Source organism: Truncatella angustata (assembly GCF_020726525.1).
Source record: "Truncatella angustata strain MPI-SDFR-AT-0073 chromosome Unknown BKA67scaffold_6, whole genome shotgun sequence".
NCBI classification, from domain to species: Eukaryota; Fungi; Ascomycota; class Sordariomycetes; order Amphisphaeriales; family Sporocadaceae; genus Truncatella; species Truncatella angustata.
The window spans coordinates 2,579,424-2,600,995 of NW_025763386.1; the positions used below are offsets into that span (position 1 = coordinate 2,579,424).

The following is a 21,572-nucleotide window of genomic DNA, read 5'->3' on the forward strand; positions in this document are numbered from 1 at the left end:
TGCTCTGATTGGCGGGATATGTCGGAGCCCCCATACTATGGTCGCGACTCATGCATACGGAGTGGGGTTTGATTGGTCATTTAATGGTTGTATGATACTCGATCTAACCTGACTGGATCTCGGCAGGTATCGGCTCGTCAGAGAATTCATCTAATAGTACAATAGATGGGCAAAATTACTCAGCATGATTCTGATGAAGACGATCATGACCTTTAAAAGTCTATGCGTATATAAGGGGTGGTTATCCAAGACTTAGAGGGATTGTTGAAGCTCTGCAACGCTACAAGCTGCCTTATTTTTATCTAACTTCCCGTGTACAAGAGTAACCAAGTGTCCTATCCTAGGCCTAAGTACGATACACTTCCCCAACATCATGTCGAGCCTTCTTGAACCCATCACCATCGGTGGCAAGCTGGAGCTGAAGAATCGTGTTACTATGGCATCCATGACACGCAATCGCTGCATAGATGACAACAAGCCTGGTCCAGCACACGTCAAACATTATGCCGATAGAGCTAGGGATGGAGCCAGTCTCATCGTGAACGAGGGTACTTTCATTGACTGGGCCGGCTGTGACTGGAAATGGTCACCCTTCATGATCACCGATGATCACATCGAGGCCTGGCAAAAGGTCACGGAGGCGGTGCACGACGAAGGAGGAAAGATTTTCTTCCAGGCCTGGCATGCCGGTATACAAGAGATGCACCCATAATGTAGGGCCTCAAAAGATGCTGACTTCTTCCTAGGACGCTGCCAGCACGACAAAATGCCTATAATGCTAGGGCATAAAGGCTGTGTTTTGGCGCCATCTGCTATCCAAGCCGAAGCAGGCAAATACCGCGACCTTCCGGGTGCTCCGGTATGGCTTCCTTTGCATCTCTGGCACGGCTTCTTGATGCGAACCACGTAAGCTGATTTGGATCAGGGTCATACAGACAATGTTGTAGCCATTGAAGACCCCCAACAAGTTGTCCAAACCTATCGGCATTCTTGCCAGCTTGCAAAAAGGGCGGGTTTCGACGGAGTAGAGCTTCTTGCTCAGGGGTAAGGAAGACAATCAATGTTTCCTTACCTGAGTGTGGTACTAATGCATTTGTTATTTTTAGTGGGTATCTTCCCCAACAGTTTCTCAACTCGTGAGTTTATTGACTTGATCTTTCTTACGACTGCGATTTATACTGATGATCAGCGCAGGCGTGCCAACAAGCGGACGGATGCGTATGGTGGCACAATGGAGAACAGATGCCGCTTTATTCTCGAGGTTGTCGATGCGATCAGCGAAGTCTTTGATGGACCCGAGTTTGTTATCGTGAAGCTCAACCCGACAGATTATTTTAACGACTCCATTGTCGATTATGATGAGATGAAGGATGTATACACGTATCTGATCAACGAATTGGTCGCGCGGCGGGTCGGAATCATCAACCTTTCCCGGCGCGGGATGGATCCCAATATGGGCACAGGAGACTTTTACGGGCGCTATGGCCGACCTTCGGAGTATCCTCTACCTAAAGGCTATGATCCCGTCCTCGACTTTGGTCGGCTTGTTAAGTATCCCAAAAGTCCCTCCCTACTCATGGCTAATCATGACTACACGCCAGAAGAGGCCAACAAGATGGTTAAGGATGGTACACTTGACCTCGTTGCCTTTGGCAGACCGTTCATCTACCAGCCTGTCAGTGAATTCTCCAGATCTCATTCCATTGCAAATAGTGGTCTAATCTTTCCGAAGGATGTTGTCTCACGTATCAAGAACAATATACCCCTAGCACTCAATGACCGAGGCTCTACTGTTCACTACGGGCCTTACAATACACCTGACGAGAACTACAACGATTGGCCTAGAGCTGCTGCCTAAGCACCATGTGCAAATTGTGGTACGACGCCAGTAGAAGTCGAATGCTTAACTATATGTATAGAGCGAATACAAAAGCGGCCCACAATCTTCTCAAGCCGGAGGTGGCTCACTGTACCGTATTATGCAGTATATACATACAGTTCACTGGAATCTTCTTGATAAGACATCGCACTTTCTTAAATCCTGCTTCCTCTAGAGATTCGCCGAGATTCGATGCTAGGTGTATACCATTCCTTGATCTCGCGAACGCCTTAGCAGCAAAGCATACATATTTCGAATGCTGGGCCGCCTTCTGCCATAGTTGAGTCATTGTATTGTATCCAGCCATGCAATTCTTGCTATTCTATGCACTCACCTGGTCTGATATTGGTAAAGGCCTGCTTTAAATTTTCGATACGTCTCTGAGGACTGGCGACTAATCCATAGATATACCCCATTGCAATCCGATGCCGGATAAGCTCTGACACTCCCGTCCATCATTTACAACATCATGACATGCTTCAAACCTCTACGGCGCTTTTTCTGGTCATCATTCAGTATCAGTTACTTGCCGTTTTTGCAACTGTGATATCCTCGCCCATTATTGTATGTGTGAAAAGTAGAGCTAGATTAATCCCGGACTAATCCGAAACCCAAAACCAAAACCTTTGATTGACGATATATACATTAATAATTCTAAGCGTAAATTTTAGACTTTCTAAAAAAGTGTACAACAAACCGCGTACGAATCGAACGTCGAGCTCCTCATGAAGGTATATTACGGGCATAATCGCTAAACTATGGTCATTGCCACACTACCATATCACATAAAAAAGGAGGATGCTCGCAATCGGCTACGATGCGAGCGTGTATCCTAGACTAACACCCTTAGAACAATACAATGGGTTCCCAGTCGTACATGACCTCTTCTCTCATAATCAAAAAGAGTATTTATTTTATCTGAAGCTATGACTAAAATTTTCTTGCCGGCATGTGCGACTCAAATAAAGCATCGAGCTGCTCAAAGCTTTTGCCCTTTGTTTCAGGGATGTAGAGGAAAGATGCAATGCCAAGCAACACACTGAACCCGAAAAAGATGAGTCCAGACTTGGCACCTAGATTTGCCTCCTCTGCGTTGACCAGATATGGGATAACAATAGACCAAGCCATGTTGATAACGGAACTAGACACGGCGACGAGCGAGATCGTCTTGGTGCGAAGACGTGACGATGAGATCTCACCCACGATGGTCCAGCCCACCGCTCCAACGGACATATAATAGAAGATAGCCTAAATGACGCAGAACACGGCTAGAGTCACCCTGTTCCATTTCTGACCAGGACCGAAGAAGCCGAGGAGGCCGACGACGAGAAGACATATCAGCATGCAAACTACGCCAGTCAGTATTTGTGGCCGACGACCAATCCTTTCGACGAGGAAAAATGATGTCGCTGCACTGAGACGGGCAAATATGGAGGAGATTAGGGTAATAAGGAAGGCGCTATCGAAACCAGTTTGAGTGAGGAAACATGCCAAGTAATTGCCACAGCGGATAGCCCATGAATAGTTGTGAGATGATAGGAAGGCTTGCGATTAGAGTTCGTCTCAAATCTGTGCCTCGTAAGCACTCGACATATGAAACGGATTCCGTATTCGCAGTAGCACGTTCGTGGTCAAGAGTGCGTTGGATGACCTGGATCTCTCACCCGCAACAAAGTCTGGTCGAGAGCTGTTGAACTTTTGCAGAGCTGCGCATGCCTCGTCAAATTTGCCCTTTCCAACCAAGTAATAAGGTGATTCAGGGACGAATGGGATAAACAGGAGCAGACACAAGGCCAGGATGCCAAACTGAAAGATCACCGCAGCCTTCCAAGACCAGGATCCGTCGATAGTTGAAGTACCCTGGAGAATACAGGAAGCAGCCAAAGACCCTAGGATGATTAAAAACTGAAAAATAGACAGAGCAAAGCCACGAATGTTTGCTGCTGAGATTTCCGAAACGTTTTACAAACTCTTTGTTGGCGACTATTAATCCGACGAGAGTGAGGTCAAACCCGATCAGGATAGGCGTCGTGGAGCATCCCAATAATAAGAATTGCTCAACGAGTTAATGATTGGCTTAGCTGCTTTAGGACCATTGTTCGGAAGACGCAGTGTTAGCCTGCTAACATCGAATGACTTACCACTTAGGAGTGTGCGCTTGCTTTCCCAGAGATTCTTGAATTGCTCCCCCCATGAAAGCTCGACAACGGAGCTGAAGACAGTGGCTTCGATTTCTGAGCTGCCCCTTTGACGAGTGATATTCAGTTTCTCAGAGTGTGACATGATATAGGACAGTGGCTATAAACAGCCAGGACGGAAAATTGAAGAGAGGAACAGGCCGTGCCAAGAAATATGCCGAGTGTACACTGTAAAGATCTTGACAGAAGATTGATGTCGAACTACCATTTCGGGCGCAATGGTTCTGCAATGAAATCTAAGGACATCGTTCGTTATAGGCGCTTTCGGCGTCGAATTGAATATGATAAGAACCCATTCTATGGGGGATGGTTGGCTCCATCATACGACCAAGAATCTGGGGAGTAGCGTCGGCCCCGGCTGGGTGGTCGCGTTATCTCGTGATAAGTTATCAGTCGGGTTGCAGGTGGGTAATAAACGGAGGTTACTGCGTGCCGGATTTGCATTCCGCCCACGGAAAGCGCCCACATCAAAAACTGCGCTATTGCGATCGGGAACAACCTCTATCAAAGGCGCGCGGAATCTGCAACCCGCCCCATGATATTAGCTTTAACAACATCCAACTTGAGTATCAGCCTTGTCAACCAAATGAACAATACCGACTTATCAAGTCTTTAGGATCGGGGGGGAGTTGAGCTCAAGTGCTTTATTCAATACATATCATATGATTTGCAAAGGATAGGCGCCCGAGTTAGCAGAAAGAGAGTTGAAAATTTTGCCCTTCAAGAATGGGTGCACTTGCAAGTGCAGTACGGCATGCATCGTCAGGGTTAAATCAAGATACCAAATTAATCAACGTTGCGCGCCGACCATCCTTTCAGAACACAGCTCAAAGATTGAGATAATTTTAAATTTTGGCAACATCCACCTGTATTGAAGAATGATGCACCAAGCAGCTTCCATTTCCTAAATATCTGTATGCATCAAACCATGTCATGGGCACACTACGTGATGCCTAGTAATACTTCGTCCTCGCAAGTAAACATGAATTCACACATGTATTATAACCTTCACTTCTTTCCCCTAAGCCACCTTGGCACCTTCAGGGTCATGCGCGACCACTTCGATCTCTACCCTCATATCGTCTTCACCGAGGCGAGGAACACCAACACAGGTCCACAGGGGCTGGTGATCAGGCATGTGCTTTCTAAAGTTGCGTACCATTGAAGCCAAAGCCTCGTTATTAATAGGGACGTGATACGAGTTTACCCGATATACTTGTGACCACCCCTTGCCACCCGCATCCTTCAAAGTTCGCTCGACGTTTTCGAAAGCCAGATCAATCTGAGCGTTGATTTCTTTCTCGAACTCGCCAGTTATAGGGTCCCATCCACCTGGATTTATTTTCGTTAAGAAATGTATTGCGTGTTGGGGGAGGTAGAGTCTGTTACCTTGACCGGAGCATTCAATTCTGTCGCCCACACGTACGGCTTGGCTGTAGGAGAATTTCTCTACCTGTCGGACACCATGGCCCTCGTAGGCGTAGAATTTGAGGTGAGACATGGCAAACGTAGGTTATATCGCGACGATTTCGTAAAGTGATTGGTAGGATTTACTCGATGAGCAGGGTGGAAAGAGGGCGAACTCGATGTAAGCGCGTTGACTTAAAAAGCATCCTCGGGCGACTGATTTTAGTGGAGTCATCCCGTAACCTTGATGCGTGACGCATGAACTTAAGGGTCTAATGTGTGTTGGCGGAATTCAATTTGCGAAACATTATAGGGGTCATCATGTTAGAGTTTCTTAGACCGCAAACTCCGGAACTATGAGTTCAACAGTGCAATGGGAGCTGGCGGAATTTGAATTCCGCCAATTGCCCGAAGCCGAGGCTAGACTAGTCCTATGTCCACCGGATTTCTCAAGTCTTCTTTACTAATTCTTTCTTATCGAGTCTTTGTTACGCAGTATTGGTTGCTTTGTATACCCTTTCTCCAGATTATGAGTACTGGCACCGTTAAACTGGACGCTTCGGGTGCTGGACGGGGCCAACCCATGCAGGGTTCCAGTCGGAGCAAATACGCGGCTCAGGCTTGCCAAGAGTGTCGGCAACGGCGCGCAAAAGTAGGCTTACAGGCGAGCCTTGATAGAGGATGAACATAACGCTGATCAGCATCGAAGTGCGACGGAATTAAACCCTCCTGCTCGCGATGTATACACCGCCGACTAATATGCGCTATTTCAGCACAGTACTTCTCTGCTGTATCATTGCGTTGGCGTCTCGTTATTCAGACGGACCTGAGGTCAGAAGCGATCCGCAAGATCCTAATACGGCCGGTATGGTATTTCTCGAGCATGCTGAGGCATTAATTCACTACGACCTGAAATGGCCTAGCATCACGACTGTGCCGTGTCTAGCCATCATGGCGACCATCTATGTGGTGAGCATAGTGCGGCTTTTTTTACGACAAGGCTACCACTTCTGACATCTGCGCAGGCCATTGGGTCAGATGCTGCTGGCTGGCTTCATCATGGCATGGCAGCCAGGCTGATTATTGACATGGGTCTCAATATAGACGCTAGTTCAGTCGATGGGTCGACTTGCCTGAGTACCCAGGATATCCGGCTCCGGCGCCAGATCTACTGGACATTTTATTGCTCGGACAAATTGTTCGCATCATATACGGGTCTTGTCTGTACCATGCTAGTACGTTGCATATATGGCAAGACCACTCCTCCATTGCAGTATCTCTCGTGCTGTATTAGAATTTACCTATATATATGTTTCTCACACCACATTTGGTTGCAGGAATTCCAAGGGTCCATTCCCCTTCCTGAACCATTCGTATCAGACGAAGGGCCTCCAGGAAAAACTCCGAACGCAGTGTCCAAGAGTACCTTCCTGGCCTGTCTTCATCGATTATTCAGCACTCAGTGCCAGATATCAGAAAGTATTCTCAAAGGATTTTAAGTGAAGATCTCATCGCTCTATGTTTAGTGTACTAATGAGTGGAAAAGATATGCTCCGAAATAGACGACGAATTATAAGGACAAGCAGTCTATCTTTGACTCATGCCTCTTGGCACTTCAAGGCTGGATGTTCTCTCTTCCGAAGGACCTGAGAATCAGGCCTAGAGACAGAAGTGACCATCTTAGTTCCTCACTACATGTCTTTATTCTCTATATGGTATATCACACGTCTATCATCCTTCTTGCTAAGCCCTTGGTTTTAGCAAAGGTTTTCTAAGGCCTAGTCTATGCACATCTGAGCGACTCTTCAAAGCTACCAGAAGATTTGGAAGACGGGCAATACGCCTATGCCACAAAGCTGCCACCTAAATATGTCTCATTGGAAACTTTTATCGGAAAAGCTTTAGCAGCTTCCGAAGAAGCCCGTTGACGGTAACACACAGTACTTTGATGGCCTGCCTTGTGAAAATGTATCTGGTCGATAAGGATGTCTTTCACGTGACGAGTTGTACTAACGCAGAGCTAACATCTTGCATGTTGACCTTTCGTGAATTATCTGACTCGTGGACCCCTCCGCGGCGATGCTAGCAGGTTCTCACTCAAGCTGTCGAGAATGCAAAAAAAGAAGTCAAAAAGAACAAAGGCTTTGGAACAAATATGATTTCTACGAGCAAACCCAATGGAGAAAGCATTTTTTCATGGGTCCCTGACACGTCTTCTGAGCCCTCTCAGCACTGGCGAGAAGGCAGTTCCGTTCCCACACCTAAAGAATTGATCAAGGTCAATCACATTGCGTATGGTGTCTCCAAAACTACAGACTCCGTTACACAATGGAATGCAGACCAGGTCATACCCTTGGTGGATTTTGGTCAGCTAGATTGTACTACTTGGGGCCCCCTTCCTTGGGACTACATCTTAGAGCCATTATGCCTAGATTTCCAGTGGTATAATTAGGTCCAGAACTTTTAACTCTGACCCAGACAATTCGTGCTACGATCTTGCCAATGCCTGCCTTTCCATTCGCAAGGTTCTGCATCTGCATGGCAATATCCTCGAGTCTTACTTTGTTGATCAAAGGTTCAATGGTACCATTTTCAATCAGGCGCATCGCTTCCAATGCAACGCTGTGATCACCCATCAAGCTACCGATCAAGTGAAGATTCCTCTCGACAAGAGCGTGTATGAAAAGTTTGAGAACCAAACCTCGAGGGACCCTTAAGAGAAAGAAAATTAGAATTGTTTGCCTGATCGGTCGAAATTGCTTCACTCACCTGACGTAGACGATTGTCCCTCTATCGCATACGCAATCCTCTAAGTTGTCGAATGCTGAAGGCGCATTGGTGCAAATAATGACGGCATCTGCGGCGCGATGCATGGTTTGGTCCCTCCTGAGCTGCGAACAGGCAATTCTCACAGAAGTCAGAAAATCTGCCCAGTCGCTGCCCTGGGGATTACTTGTTTGAGGCACATTAAGAAGAACGTCGGCATGTCGCTCGTAGACTGCCTATCGCAGCATGTCGTTCTTAGTTTTTACATTGATGCTAATCACTTTGGCCCTTATCACACTTCGTGCTATGTGCTCGGCCAGATGGCTGATCGAGCCCGCTACGCCTGACACGATTACAACATCTATGGCTCCGATATTCGCAGCACGCAGTGCGGTCAACGCTGCCGACCCTGAGCATAATGAAACGCATAGAGAAGCCGGGTTGGTAATATTCTCGAGTATGTTTTTCGGCAAGAACATCAGGCAAGATGTCGGCATAGTGGCATACTCCTGAAAAGGTTCCAGTGATATTTTTGGGCGTATTACGTTGTTGCGAACATGATGTGGGCAGCTTTGATAGACAATAATGACATAAGCCGCAGGAAGTCCCTAAGTAATGTAGGCCGGCGGTCCGAACGAGAAGAAAGGACTCGTGAGACTTGACTATTATCCCGATACCTTCGTGGCCTGCAATGTGGTTGTGGCTTGGGAATCCGGGTTCTGGCCCAATAGAGAAACAAGTGTCCTAATGGTATATTCTAAGGTCAGAAAGCGCTTAGGTCATGAAGTTTATCCAGACTGCATGGAGGTGAACACGAGGTCGATGACTGTGGAACTTACACTGTAGCAGATGTCAGTGTATCATACCTTGATCATCGATTCCCCAAGAGATGGCTCGCGGATCGGGATCTTCTGTAGTGAGATGTTCAGAGACTTCCCCATCAAGGGTGTGATAGTCGCTCTTTGCATCCGAGCGCCATTCAAATCTGAGATCTAAGAAGGGCGTCTACTTGCGCCATAGCTTGTGAATTTTTCAACATCACTACCACATGTTGACTTGAGTTCATGACTTGGTTCAGAACCAGATGATGCATATGCAAAGTCATCCAAGGAGCCATATGGCTCATAAGGTGTTGAATTCATAATATTCTTTGCTAAGCTCGAATGCGAGGTTTTGTCGATTCATTACTGCATAAGTCGATGAGTGAAGAATATCTATATGCCAATTATGATGACATGAGTTGAGTATCGACGAGGAACAGGGATTGAGTGCTCGTTGAAACCGATGTTTACTACATTCCGGCTTTTTGTCCATCGTATTTAGTCCTGAGAATAATCGAGGAACGCGAGTTCCGGAATTCGTACGACAGATGCGGGCTCAGTAGTATTCCTAGTGCTAAAGCTAGCTTGATATCCGTCACACACTAGCCTAGTCAGCAAGATAGGAAAGGATATTCCGCCCCTGCATGTATTGTATAAACACAGCGAAAATTTGGGCGGGAAACGGTTGCCATTCATCCCAAATCAATTCCTTTGCCATTTCGGGTACATCCAGACACAGAATGGGTGAAGAGTGCCATTTAGCGGAGTTGTCATCACGTTTGACTCTGGAAGAGAAGCTGTCTCTTTTAGCCAGCGAATCGCAATGGCGAACCGCAGCTGTGCCTCGTTTACAGATTCCTTCTGTCAAGGTATGAGAAACCCCGACTGATATTTCGTCGCATCCCATCGTGCCACCAATCTGACTAATTTTGTTTGTCGATCTCCGATAGCCCTTCGGGAGCCAGGGGTGAGATTTTCGGCGAGAACGTTCCCGCCGCGTTTTTCCCGAGTGGCGTCAGCCTGGAATCGACGTGAGACACGGGGCTTCTGGCGGAGCTCGGGCATCATTTGGCTGAGGAGGTATGGTATAGTTACGCTTCAAATACACCCTCTCTCTGATTCTTGTGCTTCATGCTCACACGTCGGTACATGTGCAAATCCAAGTCTGCTTCCATCATTTTGGCACCTACCATGTGCATCCACCGTCACCCATTAGGTGGAAAAGATTTTCAGTCTTTTAGCGAAGATCCATATCTCACCGGAAGGCTGGCCGCAGCACATGTGAAGGGTCTGCAATCGAGGAGAATTGGTGCCTCACCAAAGCACTTCGTCGGTAAGAGTCTCAAGCATCTCAGCTACTGACCCGGCGTTACTCGTTTTGAGCTGACCACAGTTTACTTTTTCTCGTTTAAGCAAACGACCAAGAAACAAAAAGTTTCAAAGTCAATGTCCAAATCGATGCACGCGCTCTGCGAGAAATCTACCTACTTCCCTTCCAGATGGTTGTCCGGGACGCCAATCCATGGTGCATGATGACAGCTTACAACAAAGTAAACGGAACTCATTGCGATACCTCAAAAGATCTTTTGATCGATATTAACCGCAAGGAATAGCAGTAGGATAGTGTCTTCATGAGTGGTTAGGGAGGAACGACCTCCACCATTAAGTCCATCAACAATGGTCTCGATCTTGAGATGCCCGGCCCACCAAGCCGAAGACCGGCCAATGCTCTTGCAGAGCCGCTAAATGATGGCCAGAGAGATTTGAGACAGATCGATCTCATGGCTTCTCCCATTCTCTGGCTTATTCAGCGTACCGTGGGCCCCGATGCGCAAGATAAGGCAGAATACTGTCGGGACATGGATGACCCCAAGCTCAATACACGCGCTTTCTTTCGGCGTGCAGCGGCTGCTGGAATAGTCATGCTAAAAAAAAACAGAAAATGCGCTTCCCTTGCGACCTGACAAGTCCATTTCCAGGATTGCAGTCCTTCGCCCGAACGCTACAAGGATCGTGGCTGGTGGGGGCGGCAGCTTATACATTAAAGCTCCTTATTAGACGTCTGTCTTTGATTCTATGAATGACTACTACGCGATTCAGAAGAACATTGAAATATTGTTCCAGGAGGGTGCGAGAGTGAATCGATAAGTGCCCACCGCATCGGCTTCTGTGGCACGCGATCCTGACACGGGGCGGAGTGGAGCACTTCTCGAGCATCATTATACGTTAAAATAGTGCTGTGCACACATTCAGAGAGCTTCAAAGTTGCGCATCCCACCTGACCACTGACTTACAGGTTAGAAGTTACATAAATACAGCTTTGGAGTTGCTATGCTTCCGATTTGGAGACACGGGCGGGCGGCCTCTGGAGAGCGTCTATCGCACCAATCAACTACCTCACCAGCTGTTTGGGACAGCCTCTAATTGGGTTCACTCGCCAGCCCCCGGCCCAGCCCAGTTTCATGATGTGACCCCGGGCCGGCTGCACTGCCCGTGCCATTGCACCCCCTGCAGGATGGCATTGAACCCTATCATCTGGAGGTCTGGCACACCAGATGCGGCATTATCTGCTTCAGCCTCGCTGAGGTCCTGGCAAAGACAACAGCATGATTGAAGAAATTTAGAGACCTTGATCAACGCATAACAGCTCCTTCTCATTTTCCAATGAAAAATCAGATGGAACTCTGCTTGCAGTGCCTACTACGACGTAGTTCGGCCAGTTTACAAAGTCCCCTGGGTTGCGGTAACTGCGCCTTGTGACCCCGCCTCAAAAACGGGCATACCGATTTTTTGTATCCAGGATGGGCTGCATCGTGAGGCAACCATCAGATCATGGCCATCAAAGTAGCCAACGGTCGATCAAATCGTATATAAATTGGCTTTTCACCATGTGGCGGCTTCCGATTGACCTATTTGCAGGACATGAGTAATTAACACCAACACATTCACATCGATAGCTAAGAGCTCACAAGAAATACATTGTATATTATACGTGACAAGAGTTCTTGATCTATTTAAACTATTTCGAAGAACAGGATTCTCTCTTGTCCTATCCAGCCACACTAGACACAATGGATTACAGCACGAAAAACTCGCAGCGCCCATCTCACACCAAGAGTGCCTGGGACCCTGATGTCGTACTCGAACTCATACATCCCATGCGAGGGTGCTATAGATGCACTGGATATGCTCCCTCAAAGGGGAGGAGATGTATGAACCAGGTTGGCTCGTTTGGAAACGGACGAGCGATGCTTGACAGACTCAGCAGAGGGGACATCAATGAAGCCATTAGGTCTCCGGATATGGAAGACGCTGCGTGCTTGACGTTATGCTATCTACACAAAGACCAAGCCGGCGATGTTTCAAGACGATGGTTATTGTTGTTAAAGAAATGGGCTTCACAGAATGGCAGAGCGCCATCCGCCTCGAGATACTCTTCAACAAAAGCAAATTCAAGACCTTCCGTCGCGCCTACCTGGAAGACAGAGTCCGGAGAGTTTGAAAATGTCCGATTCAACCAGGAAGATGATCTTCATCAAAGTATTGAGGATCTGCTTTCAGAGCAGCTAGGTCAAAAAAGCCACGAGAGCAAAAGACTGAGAGCGCAATTACGACTTTTGGCCAAGATACTGGCAGAGAGAGAGCGGCAAGAGCAGCTGAAGCGCGAGCAAGAAGCCTGTGATGAGAAGGAACGGATGCAGAAAGAGAAAGAAAAACACGAGCGCGAAGCCCGCAACAAGGCCGAAAGCGAACGAAAAGAACGAGAGGCGAAGAAAGAGCAGCGGGAGAGGACAGCTCAAGAAAAAGCTGCACGAGAAGCCGAAGCCTGGGCTCGGTCCTGGGAGCAATACACTGATGCGTGGGATAATATTAAGAATCCCAAATCCAAACAGGTGAGCCGTACCATTGGGCATGCCCCGAGCAATGATGCTGGATGTGTCAGTACTAAATTGAGACTTAGTCCACTGTTGAAAGGGATATTCCTTGGCCCGTGAAATCTGGGCGGTTCTTGGACGTCAGCGCCAAGAGTGTTTGGGAGTTCTTCAAGAGTGCGCCGCCCAAAGACTTAGTGGATACTGCAGAATGTAGACTCAAGTTCTTTAACGCGGAGAATAGGAAGTGGCATACAGATAAAATATTGCAGCAGTTTGGGACTGACATCATGGAAGGGGAATGTAAGGAGGCGATGAACATGATTGCACAAGTGTTAGTCCAACTGAGACAAGCGGCACAAAGAGATAGAAAGAGTTGACTCATAAACTTAATATATGTTATTGTATATTTCCCCACAACTTGTAGCAGCTGCAGTGTGTTATTCTTAAGTGAGAGCGACTCCTCAAGGTTTACTTATTAGTTATAAAGATCATGTCAGTGTGATTCCCCCGTGAAGACCCTTTAAACCAATGTAGTAAGAAAGACTATAAAGCTATACATCCCCAGGTGAAACCTTCTGGAAAGATTCTAGAATATGATAGCAGAGGTGCCACCCGAGCGCTGAGCGCTGGGCGCCCATGCAACTGGCTGACGACTAGGGACCCCACCCAGTGCTCAGAAGATGTCACTAGTCTAGACTACGTAGTCACACAGCAATGCATATACGAGCTGTGAGGCTTACCATCGTTAGATGCAAGCTGAAATCAGATCATCTGGCTGATCATCCATGATTACTACGTGTTGAATCTGCTTAACTACGGATCCCCTCTCTTGCACAACCATGTCTAGCTAAGTTGTTCACCTCCGCGTTAGATCGGAAATATATGCTTAGTATACAGTAAATAGTATAGGCATATTTTACTGTTAGAGCCTGGTACTCACCCATAAAACGGGTTCCACCCTCTCAAAGGCTGAGAATGCCCAGCAACTAGCTATCTGACGGGGGTAGTTGGGAAGAGCTTCATCCATACTAAGTGTCGCAACGAAGTTTATTTGAATCCTGAATGTTCGCTTTGTAATTCAAGACAACAATTGCCTTCAAGTCATTAATCAATCAACCAAATCTTTCCCAATTCTTGTAACATCTACTCTTACCTTGAAATGACTAGAATCGTTCTCGCCGGTGGCAGCGGCTTTATAACTACCCACGTCCTTAAGACTCTCCTTAAGGGACGGTTCGTATGCATTTGAGACTGAAAAACCTTGCCGTTGCATGACCGCTGACGCATTGAATCATAGGCACTCTGTTGTTACAACTGTTCGAAATTCCGATAAAGCGGAGATTGTCAAGAAGGCCCATTCCAATTTCGGGAGGGACCAGCTCGATTTTGCTATTGTTATTAATGTTACGCAGCCTAGTGCTTTGAGGCTTCCGTCGCCTCCGAGCCCCCATCCAAGGCCGTCATCCATATAGCAAGCCAGTTTCACTTCAATGTTGCTGAGATTTAGAAGGATCCCTTTGATCCTGCCGTTGTTGACAGAATTGGAATCATAAAGCGCCATTGCTAACGACACCCCTACTGTAGAGAGGGTGATATGTAATATACCATTCTTGTGAATTGTCGCCGCCTTATTACTAAACCAGGAACAGGTTGTCACGTCGTCTTTCGGTGCCATGGTGAGTCCGTTCAAGGGCTGGTGGCTGTATCACACGTATTCCGAAGAGAATTGGAACCCTTGACGGAAGAGCAAGCCGTCGAGAACCCTTCCAACGGCTATGAAGGTCAGTCGATCCCTAGGCGTATGTGTTTCGTTGAAGCACGAGTGCGGCAAACGCCCGGGTTTCAGCAAGCAAGACGTTCGACAAGAAGGCGGGTTGGGACTTTGTAGAGAGGGAGAAACCCTACTTTATCATCTCCACAATCAACCCGCCCTGGTCTTTGGCCCAGCTGTGTAGCGCCGTGACTCTCTCAAGTCCTTGAACACCTCCAACCAGTACATCATCAGTTTCATTGCGGGACCGCGCCCAGAGGAGCTTCCTCTCATGATGGTTCAGTGCTCCCCTAGCCCCATCAATCATCTCCGCTGGTCCACCCGCTGACTAGCAATGATCTTAGAGCCCTATCTGGGTAGACGTTCGAGAGGCGGCCTTGGCCCATGTCCTAGCCGCTGAGACGGTTGATGCGGCCAACAAGCGATTCTTCGTCATAGCCGGCTACTTTACGCCCCGTGAAGCTGTGGAAATCATCCGCAAGAATTTTCTCTAGCATCACTCTGTGTTGCCAATCGAGTCGGCCAGGGGAGGTGGTGAGTGTCAGAGCTTATCCGGTATCGGATTGCAATGGGGTAAATAAGGGCTGGAATCATCCATATGTGATAGAGAGTAGGGCTCAGCGCGTCAATATTAGCACCCTAGCACTCCCTGTAACACCGCCGTATGACAGTGGGTTTGTTCGGAGATATGGTGGTGGTCAGTCTTGGTGTGAACAGCTTGCTAGATATACCCGAGGGTGACGTGTTCAAACCCGACAACAAGCGAAGCACCGAGATCCTTGGTCTCAAGTACCGGTCTGTCGAGAAATGTATCGTAGATATCATCCGGTTCATCAATTCGATCGGACAGTAAAGCCCTGTGCGACCCACATACTGGAAAGACAAAATGTGTGCAGCCGGTCAACTCAGTCAAGCGAGGGGCAAAAGTGTGTTTGGTGCTGTGTAGTTGCCTTCAATTAGAGCAGTAACGAGACAAAATAGAAAGGTTAGACAAAGAATTTTACATTAATGAACTCAAATACGTTGGGCTCAATGTCATGCCAAACCTATACATTACTACATTTTATTCCGTTCAACTCATAGCCGTTTGGTAATCCCATTATAGATCTGTTTCAACAGCAGCTATATGTTGGACAAAGCTGACCTTGGGGAAGGCTTCATCGTAGGAAGATTACTTATGACCCATGCCGATACAGTCCTTAGCCAAAACAGTCCCAACATACTCTCTTTCACAGCTCACTTTGGCTCCACTCTAACCTAGTGGAGCACAAGCTCACTATCTGTACGTACCTGACCTGCCGACAGGTACTGACCCATGTTGTAAGCAAGGATATATATGTATCCATAAATTTACTAACCTAACCTACCAAAGTAGGCAGCCATTTCCACGTAAGGGTGTCGGTTGGCCCAAGCCACAAGCAGTTCAGCCCCATGGTTAGCCCAACCCCGCTCCTCGTCAATTCGCAACACTGTCTGGGACCTGAAGATGTTCCTGGCGCTGACCTCAGCACTGCAAAGCACCATGGTCATCATCGTTCCGTGCTTGCCGTCCACCCTCTATCTACTTTGGGAGGTGTCGCCATGCGGCTTCTGAAAGGTGAAGATGATGGTCGTGTCGTCTTGACAGAATGGCCTCCATCAAAGACACCCAGGTATGCAATCTTGTCCCATACGTGGGGCGTTCCAGATCAAGAGGTCACCTTCCAAGACATCAATGACGGCACGGCAACAAACAAAACAGAGTATCGAAAGATTGAGTTTTGTCGGAAGCAAGCCGCCGCCGATGGCTTGCAGTACTTCTGGGTGGACACTTGTTGCATCAACAAATCCGATCTTAGCGAGCTTTCAGAAGCAATCAACTCCATGTTTCGATGGTATCAAAACGCGGCCCATTGTTATGTTTACTTAGTAGAGGTATCTGATGAAGCTGATCAGTCTGCCGCGTCATGGCAGGTGCAGTTTCAGCAGAGCATATGGTTCCGTCGAGGTTGGACACTTCAAGAGCTTCTTGCCCCTGCATCGGTCAAGTTTTTTTTCGGTCAATGGCGCATTTCTGGGCGATAAGACATCTCTGGAGAACGAGATCCATGGCGTCACCAAGATCAAGATTCCTGCACTTCGTGGAAACCCACTTGACCATTTTTCCATCCACGAGCGGATGAATTGGGCTGTTAACCGCCGAACGACTAAAGAAGAGGACGCAGCCTATTGTCTGCTGGGCATATTCGATGTATATATTCCATTGATATACGGTGAAGGAATGTCCAACGCGACCAGTCGTCTGTTAGAGGCAATCGATAAGCGCAGTGGCACCCCTAACGTTTCATGTCGTCCTCAGAAAAGATACCACCTGGCACCAGAAGCGAGCCCAGAAGCTCACCTTGTCGTCCCCTTCGGACAAAACGATGAGTTCGTTGGTAGAGAGTCCATCCTTACAGAGCTTGTCGACAAGATCCTTCCGAGGTCAAACAATAACGATTGCCAGCGAACGGTGCTCGAAGGGCTTGGCGGCGTCGGCAAGACACAGATCGCACTCGAAGCCGTATACCGTGTTCGCGATCAGGACCCGACCTGTTCTGTCTTCTGGGTTCCCGCCGTTACACTAGTAACGTTTGAAAACGCCTACCGGGAGATTGGTGAAGTGCTAGGAACGTCTGGCATGGACAACGACAAGGCGGACATCAAGGCACTAGTAAGGAGAGCTCTTGAGAAGAGCGTCACAAACTGGCTTTTGATCATTGACAATATTGATAATATTGGCTTATTAGTCGAAGGAGGCCTACAAGACTGCATCCCATTTAATCGAAAGGGATCAATTTTGTTCACGACGCGTAACCACGAAGTGGCTGTGAGGCTTGATATTTTTAAGAAGCATACCTTTTTAGTCAACGACATGAGGGAAGAAGAGGCGCTTGAACTGCTGCAGAACGGACTGGAGGAACGACAGTATCGAGACACCCAAGCCACCAAAGACCTTATCGAGCAATTAGTGTGTCTGCCCCTCGCCATCAAGCAGGCGTCTGCCTATATGGCACGAACACGCATCACGACCGTCAGATATCTCGAGCTTTGTCGTACATCTGACGACACCCAGATAAGGCTTTTGAGCACGGACTTTGAAGAGCGGCGGCGGTACTCGAAGGATACAAACCCTATCACTATGACATGGCTAATCTCGTTTCAGCATCTAGCTCAGTCCTGCCTACTAGCAGTAGACTACCTGAAGTTTATTTGCTTGCTTGCTGAGAAGGATATCATGTTTTCTCTGTTACAACCCGGAGAAGATGAGCAAGCAAAGGACGAAGCCGTTGGGGTTTTAGAGGGATACGCATTTATCTCCGTACGAGAGCATGGCGACTCATTTGATATACACCGGTTAGTACGACTAGCAACACGAAACTGGATTAAGAATGAGTGGGAGGCGTGTTGCACGAGAGTAATACAACAGCTTGCCAAGGTATATCCAGTCCCAAAGCATGAGAATCGACAGGTATGGATGAGGTATATGCCGCATGCTATAGTGACTATAGAACTGTACCATAAGTGCACAGACAAAGTAATAGCAGCCGATTTTCTTTTTGTTGTTGCAGATAGTTATGATGAGGTTGGGAAATACGACGAAGCGGAGCAGATACATCGACAGGCACTCGAGCTAAAGAAGTCGGTACTAGGTGTTAAGCATCCGTCGACACTAGATAGCATGAACAACCTGGCTCTTGTGCTTAGACGTCTAGGGAGGTACGACGAAGCGGAGCAGATGCATCGACAGACACTCGAGATAAGGAAGTCAGGATTGGGTCTTGAGCATCCGTCGACACTAAATAGCATGAACAACCTGGGTCTTGTGCTCGATAATCTCGGGAGGTATGACGAAGCGGAGCAGATGCATCGACAGGCACTCGAGCTAAAGAATTCGGTGCTAGGTCTTGAGCATCCGTCGACGTTGTCTAGCATGAACAACCTTGCTCTTGTGCTTAGATGTCTAGGGAGGTACGACGAAGCGGAGCAGATGCATCGACAGGAATTAGAGCTAACGAAGTCGGTATTTGGTCTTGAGCATCCGTTGACACTAGATAGCATGAACAACTTGGCTCTTGTGCTCGATAGTCTAGGGAGGTACGATGAAGCGGAGCAGATACATCGACAGGAATTAGAGCTAACGAAGTCGGGATTGGGTCTTGAGCATCCGTCGACATTGTCTAGCATGAACAACCTGGGTCTTGTGCTCGTTAATCTAGGGAGGCACGACGAAGCGAAGCAGATACATCGACAGACACTTGAGATGAGGAAGTCGGTGCTAGGTCTTAAGCATCCGTCGACATTGTCTAGCATGAACAACCTGGCTCTTGTGCTTAGACGTCTAGGGAGTTACGACGAAGCGGAACAGATGCATCGACAGACACTAGAGATAAGGAAGTCGGGATTGGGTCTTGAGCATCCGTCGACATTGTCTAGCATGAACAACCTGGGTCTTGTGCTCGATAATCTTGGGAGGTACGACGAAGCGGAGCAGATACATCGACAGACACTTGAGATGAGGAAGTCGGTGCTCGGTCCAGACCACCCTTCAACCATCCAGAGCCATAACAATCTACAGGATTTATTAGATTCTCTCAATGTCGGAAATGAAGACTTTTCGATAACAGGTTCTGACGAGTCAGAGGGCAAAGGTGGTGCGATATTATAAATGCTTATAGCTGTGGACGTAAATAATTCGAATCGAAATGATATTACCTCTATAAAGCCACAAAATCTAGACAATTTTGCCACGCCATACCTTAATAACAAGCAAATCGAGAAGTTGATTAGGAAGTTGGAGAATGTAGCGACAATACATTCAAACAAAAAAGGTCTTTACTTGCAATAAACTGCTCTTAACTAATGTCAGAGCATACGCTCACCATTAGGTACCTGAATAATAAGCGATCGACCTTGAAGCATTGTCACGAACGCAGGCCAGGGACGCAGCCTTGAAACAGGCCGTTGCACAACTGAGACAGGAACTCCGGAAGGCCACATGATAAATCACTCGGGATCACGGTGAGCCAGCAGTGAGCTTAGACGTAAGATTGCCCAAGACTTCCTGTGAGCCAGCAATGACCCAACCAGCATCAGTGAAGGAATTGATGGATATAATAAACCCTTTTCCTAGTGTATATAGTCATTCATCACTTCAGTAATCAATACAAGCAGCTATTTTACCCATAGGTGAAGCATATCAGGCTTGGACGACTACATTTATTCATTATATTTACTTACTTTACCCAAGCATATCTCTGTAGTCTTACCTCTGTAGTTAGCATACCCTGCTAACATAAATTTCATCGTTATATTGTTCGTGTTTAGCAACGCGACAGTACGATCGTCATAATTTTGTCGTAAAGAAAAAAAGATCAAGAACAAGGAAACCTTCAACGACAAGATGCTACCCAAAACCTGTTATACAATCTCTTTTCAGAATACTGTATAGTAAATTCAATCAATTAAAAGCTGAATTAAAGGTTTTAAAAGCTGAAAGCGTCACTCCAGTGAGTAGCGATGGCAGTAGAATATACTACCATGATTTGGGAGTCATTTGTGTATATACAAGTATATCCTGCGTAAAACATATTCTAAAAGTTGTAAAGATGACCAGAGGCACTGACAGCAGGTCCAGAAAGGGGTCAGTACTTGGCGGCAGGTCAGGTATAGGAGGTGAGTAAGTTAGGAGACTGTTTTTGCTAATGACTGTAACATGAGAACGCGTGCACCAAAGATGACAGCGCTAGTGACCTTCAAGCGTGAGTAGTTTCTTGCCTCTCTGCCCGCGCCAAGAGTTTGTTGCTACAAAAAGCTTAGGACACCCTTGGGTCAGCCAAGCCCACTTCCACAAGAAAGGAACGGTCACCTCCCAACCCAAAGGATCCCATGGCTGTCCCCAGACGATGAGGATCGCTCTCGGCGTGGCCTTCATACATGTTCATGAGGTCGCCGCACAGCTCGTCCTCGTCTATGAGACAGGTCGCTGTCGCACTCAAGACGTTGTCGCGCATCCGTGGCAGAGGGAACATATCGATCCAGGGATGGTGCGGCAGGGTCAATTCTAGGCGTGTCGGGCGAAGGGTTTCTGGGCAGGTCAGGAGAGGCGCAACCAAGCCAGGAGGGTTAGGGCCATGCTGGTTGACGGGCGATATAAGACCGTGCTGGCATAACCCCTCGATTGGAAAACCGAGGGCATCGACATTACACGCCATTGCGCTTGGAACATTAATCTAAATGAGGATATGTAGGTGGATAGGTCGTGGGTCGCGGATGCTGTACGCCTCATACGCTTTGCGAACAAAGTTGATGAGTCGTGCCCGCCTCACGGCGCACGCCAGGAGTGAAGCTCCTCCTGCTCCTCGTAAGCCGTCGATTCGTCAACGAGCTGATCGCCGCTTCCGGTGTTAATGCACCCACACATTGAGTATTGTGGCGTTGCCTCGATACCACTTTGTGCAGCCAATCCGGCTATACAGTGGTTCCAGTTTTCCTGTTCCCAGCAGATTGTGGGCTTGATCATTCCGCCGCCCTGTTTTATACCAGGGCCACGTTGGCTACAGCTTCAGCACGGTGGTCGAGTGCTTACGGTGAGCTCGCTGGTTCAGGCGGTTCTGCACATTTCTGCTAACGGCTGCGCTTGCCACGCCGGTCCAATCATTGGCCGCATAGCGAGCATCTGGAAGTTGCAGTGCCTTTCTTCTTCCTACCACCATCTTCGGGGATGATACTTGACCAACTGACGATTTTATTAGGCGGGACATTGAATCCGGACTATCAAATGGCATATGAAAGAGCTTCTGTAGTACAAAAGGGGTTTCAGACGATGGATGAGCC

At 47.7% G+C, this 21,572-nt stretch overlaps 9 protein-coding genes across 9 annotated transcripts; 6 read left to right on the forward strand and 3 right to left on the reverse strand.

Moving 5' to 3' along the window:
• Positions 1-143: 143 nt before the first annotated feature.
• BKA67DRAFT_637862 (uncharacterized protein) lies at positions 144-1,858 on the forward strand (the record flags this gene model as incomplete). The annotated part of the gene is made up of 6 exons (XM_046105702.1): positions 144-689; positions 747-859; positions 926-1,044; positions 1,107-1,136; positions 1,195-1,675; positions 1,733-1,858. Exons 1-6 carry the CDS (start codon positions 374-376, stop codon positions 1,856-1,858), a joined length of 1,185 nt encoding a protein of 394 aa, XP_045956531.1. The 5' UTR covers positions 144-373.
• Positions 1,859-4,960: 3,102 nt separating this feature from the next.
• On the reverse strand, positions 4,961-5,797 carry BKA67DRAFT_637863 (L-PSP endoribonuclease family protein). Its single transcript, XM_046105703.1, has 2 exons — positions 5,467-5,797; positions 4,961-5,409 (listed from the first exon to the last, which is right to left on the reverse strand). The coding sequence occupies exons 1-2, from the start codon at positions 5,576-5,578 to the stop codon at positions 5,099-5,101; spliced, it is 423 nt and encodes a 140-aa protein (XP_045956532.1). The 5' UTR covers positions 5,579-5,797; the 3' UTR covers positions 4,961-5,098.
• A 160-nt stretch (positions 5,798-5,957) lies between these two features.
• Positions 5,958-7,425, forward strand: BKA67DRAFT_573418 (transcription factor domain-containing protein). The gene is made up of 4 exons (XM_046103353.1): positions 5,958-6,136; positions 6,194-6,453; positions 6,510-6,719; positions 6,822-7,425. The coding sequence occupies exons 2-4, from the start codon at positions 6,223-6,225 to the stop codon at positions 6,981-6,983; spliced, it is 603 nt and encodes a 200-aa protein (XP_045956533.1). The 5' UTR covers positions 5,958-6,136; positions 6,194-6,222; the 3' UTR covers positions 6,984-7,425.
• A 317-nt stretch (positions 7,426-7,742) lies between these two features.
• On the reverse strand, positions 7,743-8,747 carry BKA67DRAFT_648140 (uncharacterized protein; the record flags this gene model as incomplete). The annotated part of the gene is made up of 3 exons (XM_046105975.1): positions 7,743-8,196; positions 8,254-8,486; positions 8,517-8,747. The coding sequence occupies 3 exons, from the start codon at positions 8,745-8,747 to the stop codon at positions 7,866-7,868; spliced, it is 795 nt and encodes a 264-aa protein (XP_045956534.1). The 3' UTR covers positions 7,743-7,865.
• A 1,473-nt stretch (positions 8,748-10,220) lies between these two features.
• On the forward strand, positions 10,221-10,684 carry BKA67DRAFT_521206 (glycoside hydrolase; the record flags this gene model as incomplete). The annotated part of the gene is made up of 2 exons (XM_046098256.1): positions 10,221-10,404; positions 10,485-10,684. 2 exons carry the CDS (start codon positions 10,221-10,223, stop codon positions 10,682-10,684), a joined length of 384 nt encoding a protein of 127 aa, XP_045956535.1.
• Positions 10,685-11,993: 1,309 nt separating this feature from the next.
• Positions 11,994-13,359, forward strand: BKA67DRAFT_573422 (uncharacterized protein). The gene has a single exon (XM_046103354.1). The coding sequence runs from the start codon at positions 12,143-12,145 to the stop codon at positions 13,064-13,066; it is 924 nt and encodes a 307-aa protein (XP_045956536.1). The 5' UTR covers positions 11,994-12,142; the 3' UTR covers positions 13,067-13,359.
• Positions 13,360-14,105: 746 nt separating this feature from the next.
• BKA67DRAFT_593794 (uncharacterized protein) lies at positions 14,106-15,570 on the forward strand (the record flags this gene model as incomplete). Its single annotated transcript, XM_046104977.1, has 7 exons — positions 14,106-14,183; positions 14,364-14,438; positions 14,596-14,626; positions 14,793-14,895; positions 15,064-15,181; positions 15,212-15,251; positions 15,443-15,570. The coding sequence occupies 7 exons, from the start codon at positions 14,106-14,108 to the stop codon at positions 15,568-15,570; spliced, it is 573 nt and encodes a 190-aa protein (XP_045956537.1).
• Positions 15,571-16,407: 837 nt separating this feature from the next.
• Positions 16,408-19,466, forward strand: BKA67DRAFT_573430 (uncharacterized protein). The gene is made up of 2 exons (XM_046103355.1): positions 16,408-18,999; positions 19,252-19,466. Exons 1-2 carry the CDS (start codon positions 16,639-16,641, stop codon positions 19,402-19,404), a joined length of 2,514 nt encoding a protein of 837 aa, XP_045956538.1. The 5' UTR covers positions 16,408-16,638; the 3' UTR covers positions 19,405-19,466.
• Positions 19,467-20,551: 1,085 nt separating this feature from the next.
• BKA67DRAFT_538081 (uncharacterized protein) lies at positions 20,552-20,950 on the reverse strand (the record flags this gene model as incomplete). Its single annotated transcript, XM_046100427.1, has 1 exon — positions 20,552-20,950. The coding sequence occupies one exon, from the start codon at positions 20,948-20,950 to the stop codon at positions 20,552-20,554; it is 399 nt and encodes a 132-aa protein (XP_045956539.1).
• Positions 20,951-21,572: the final 622 nt, after the last annotated feature.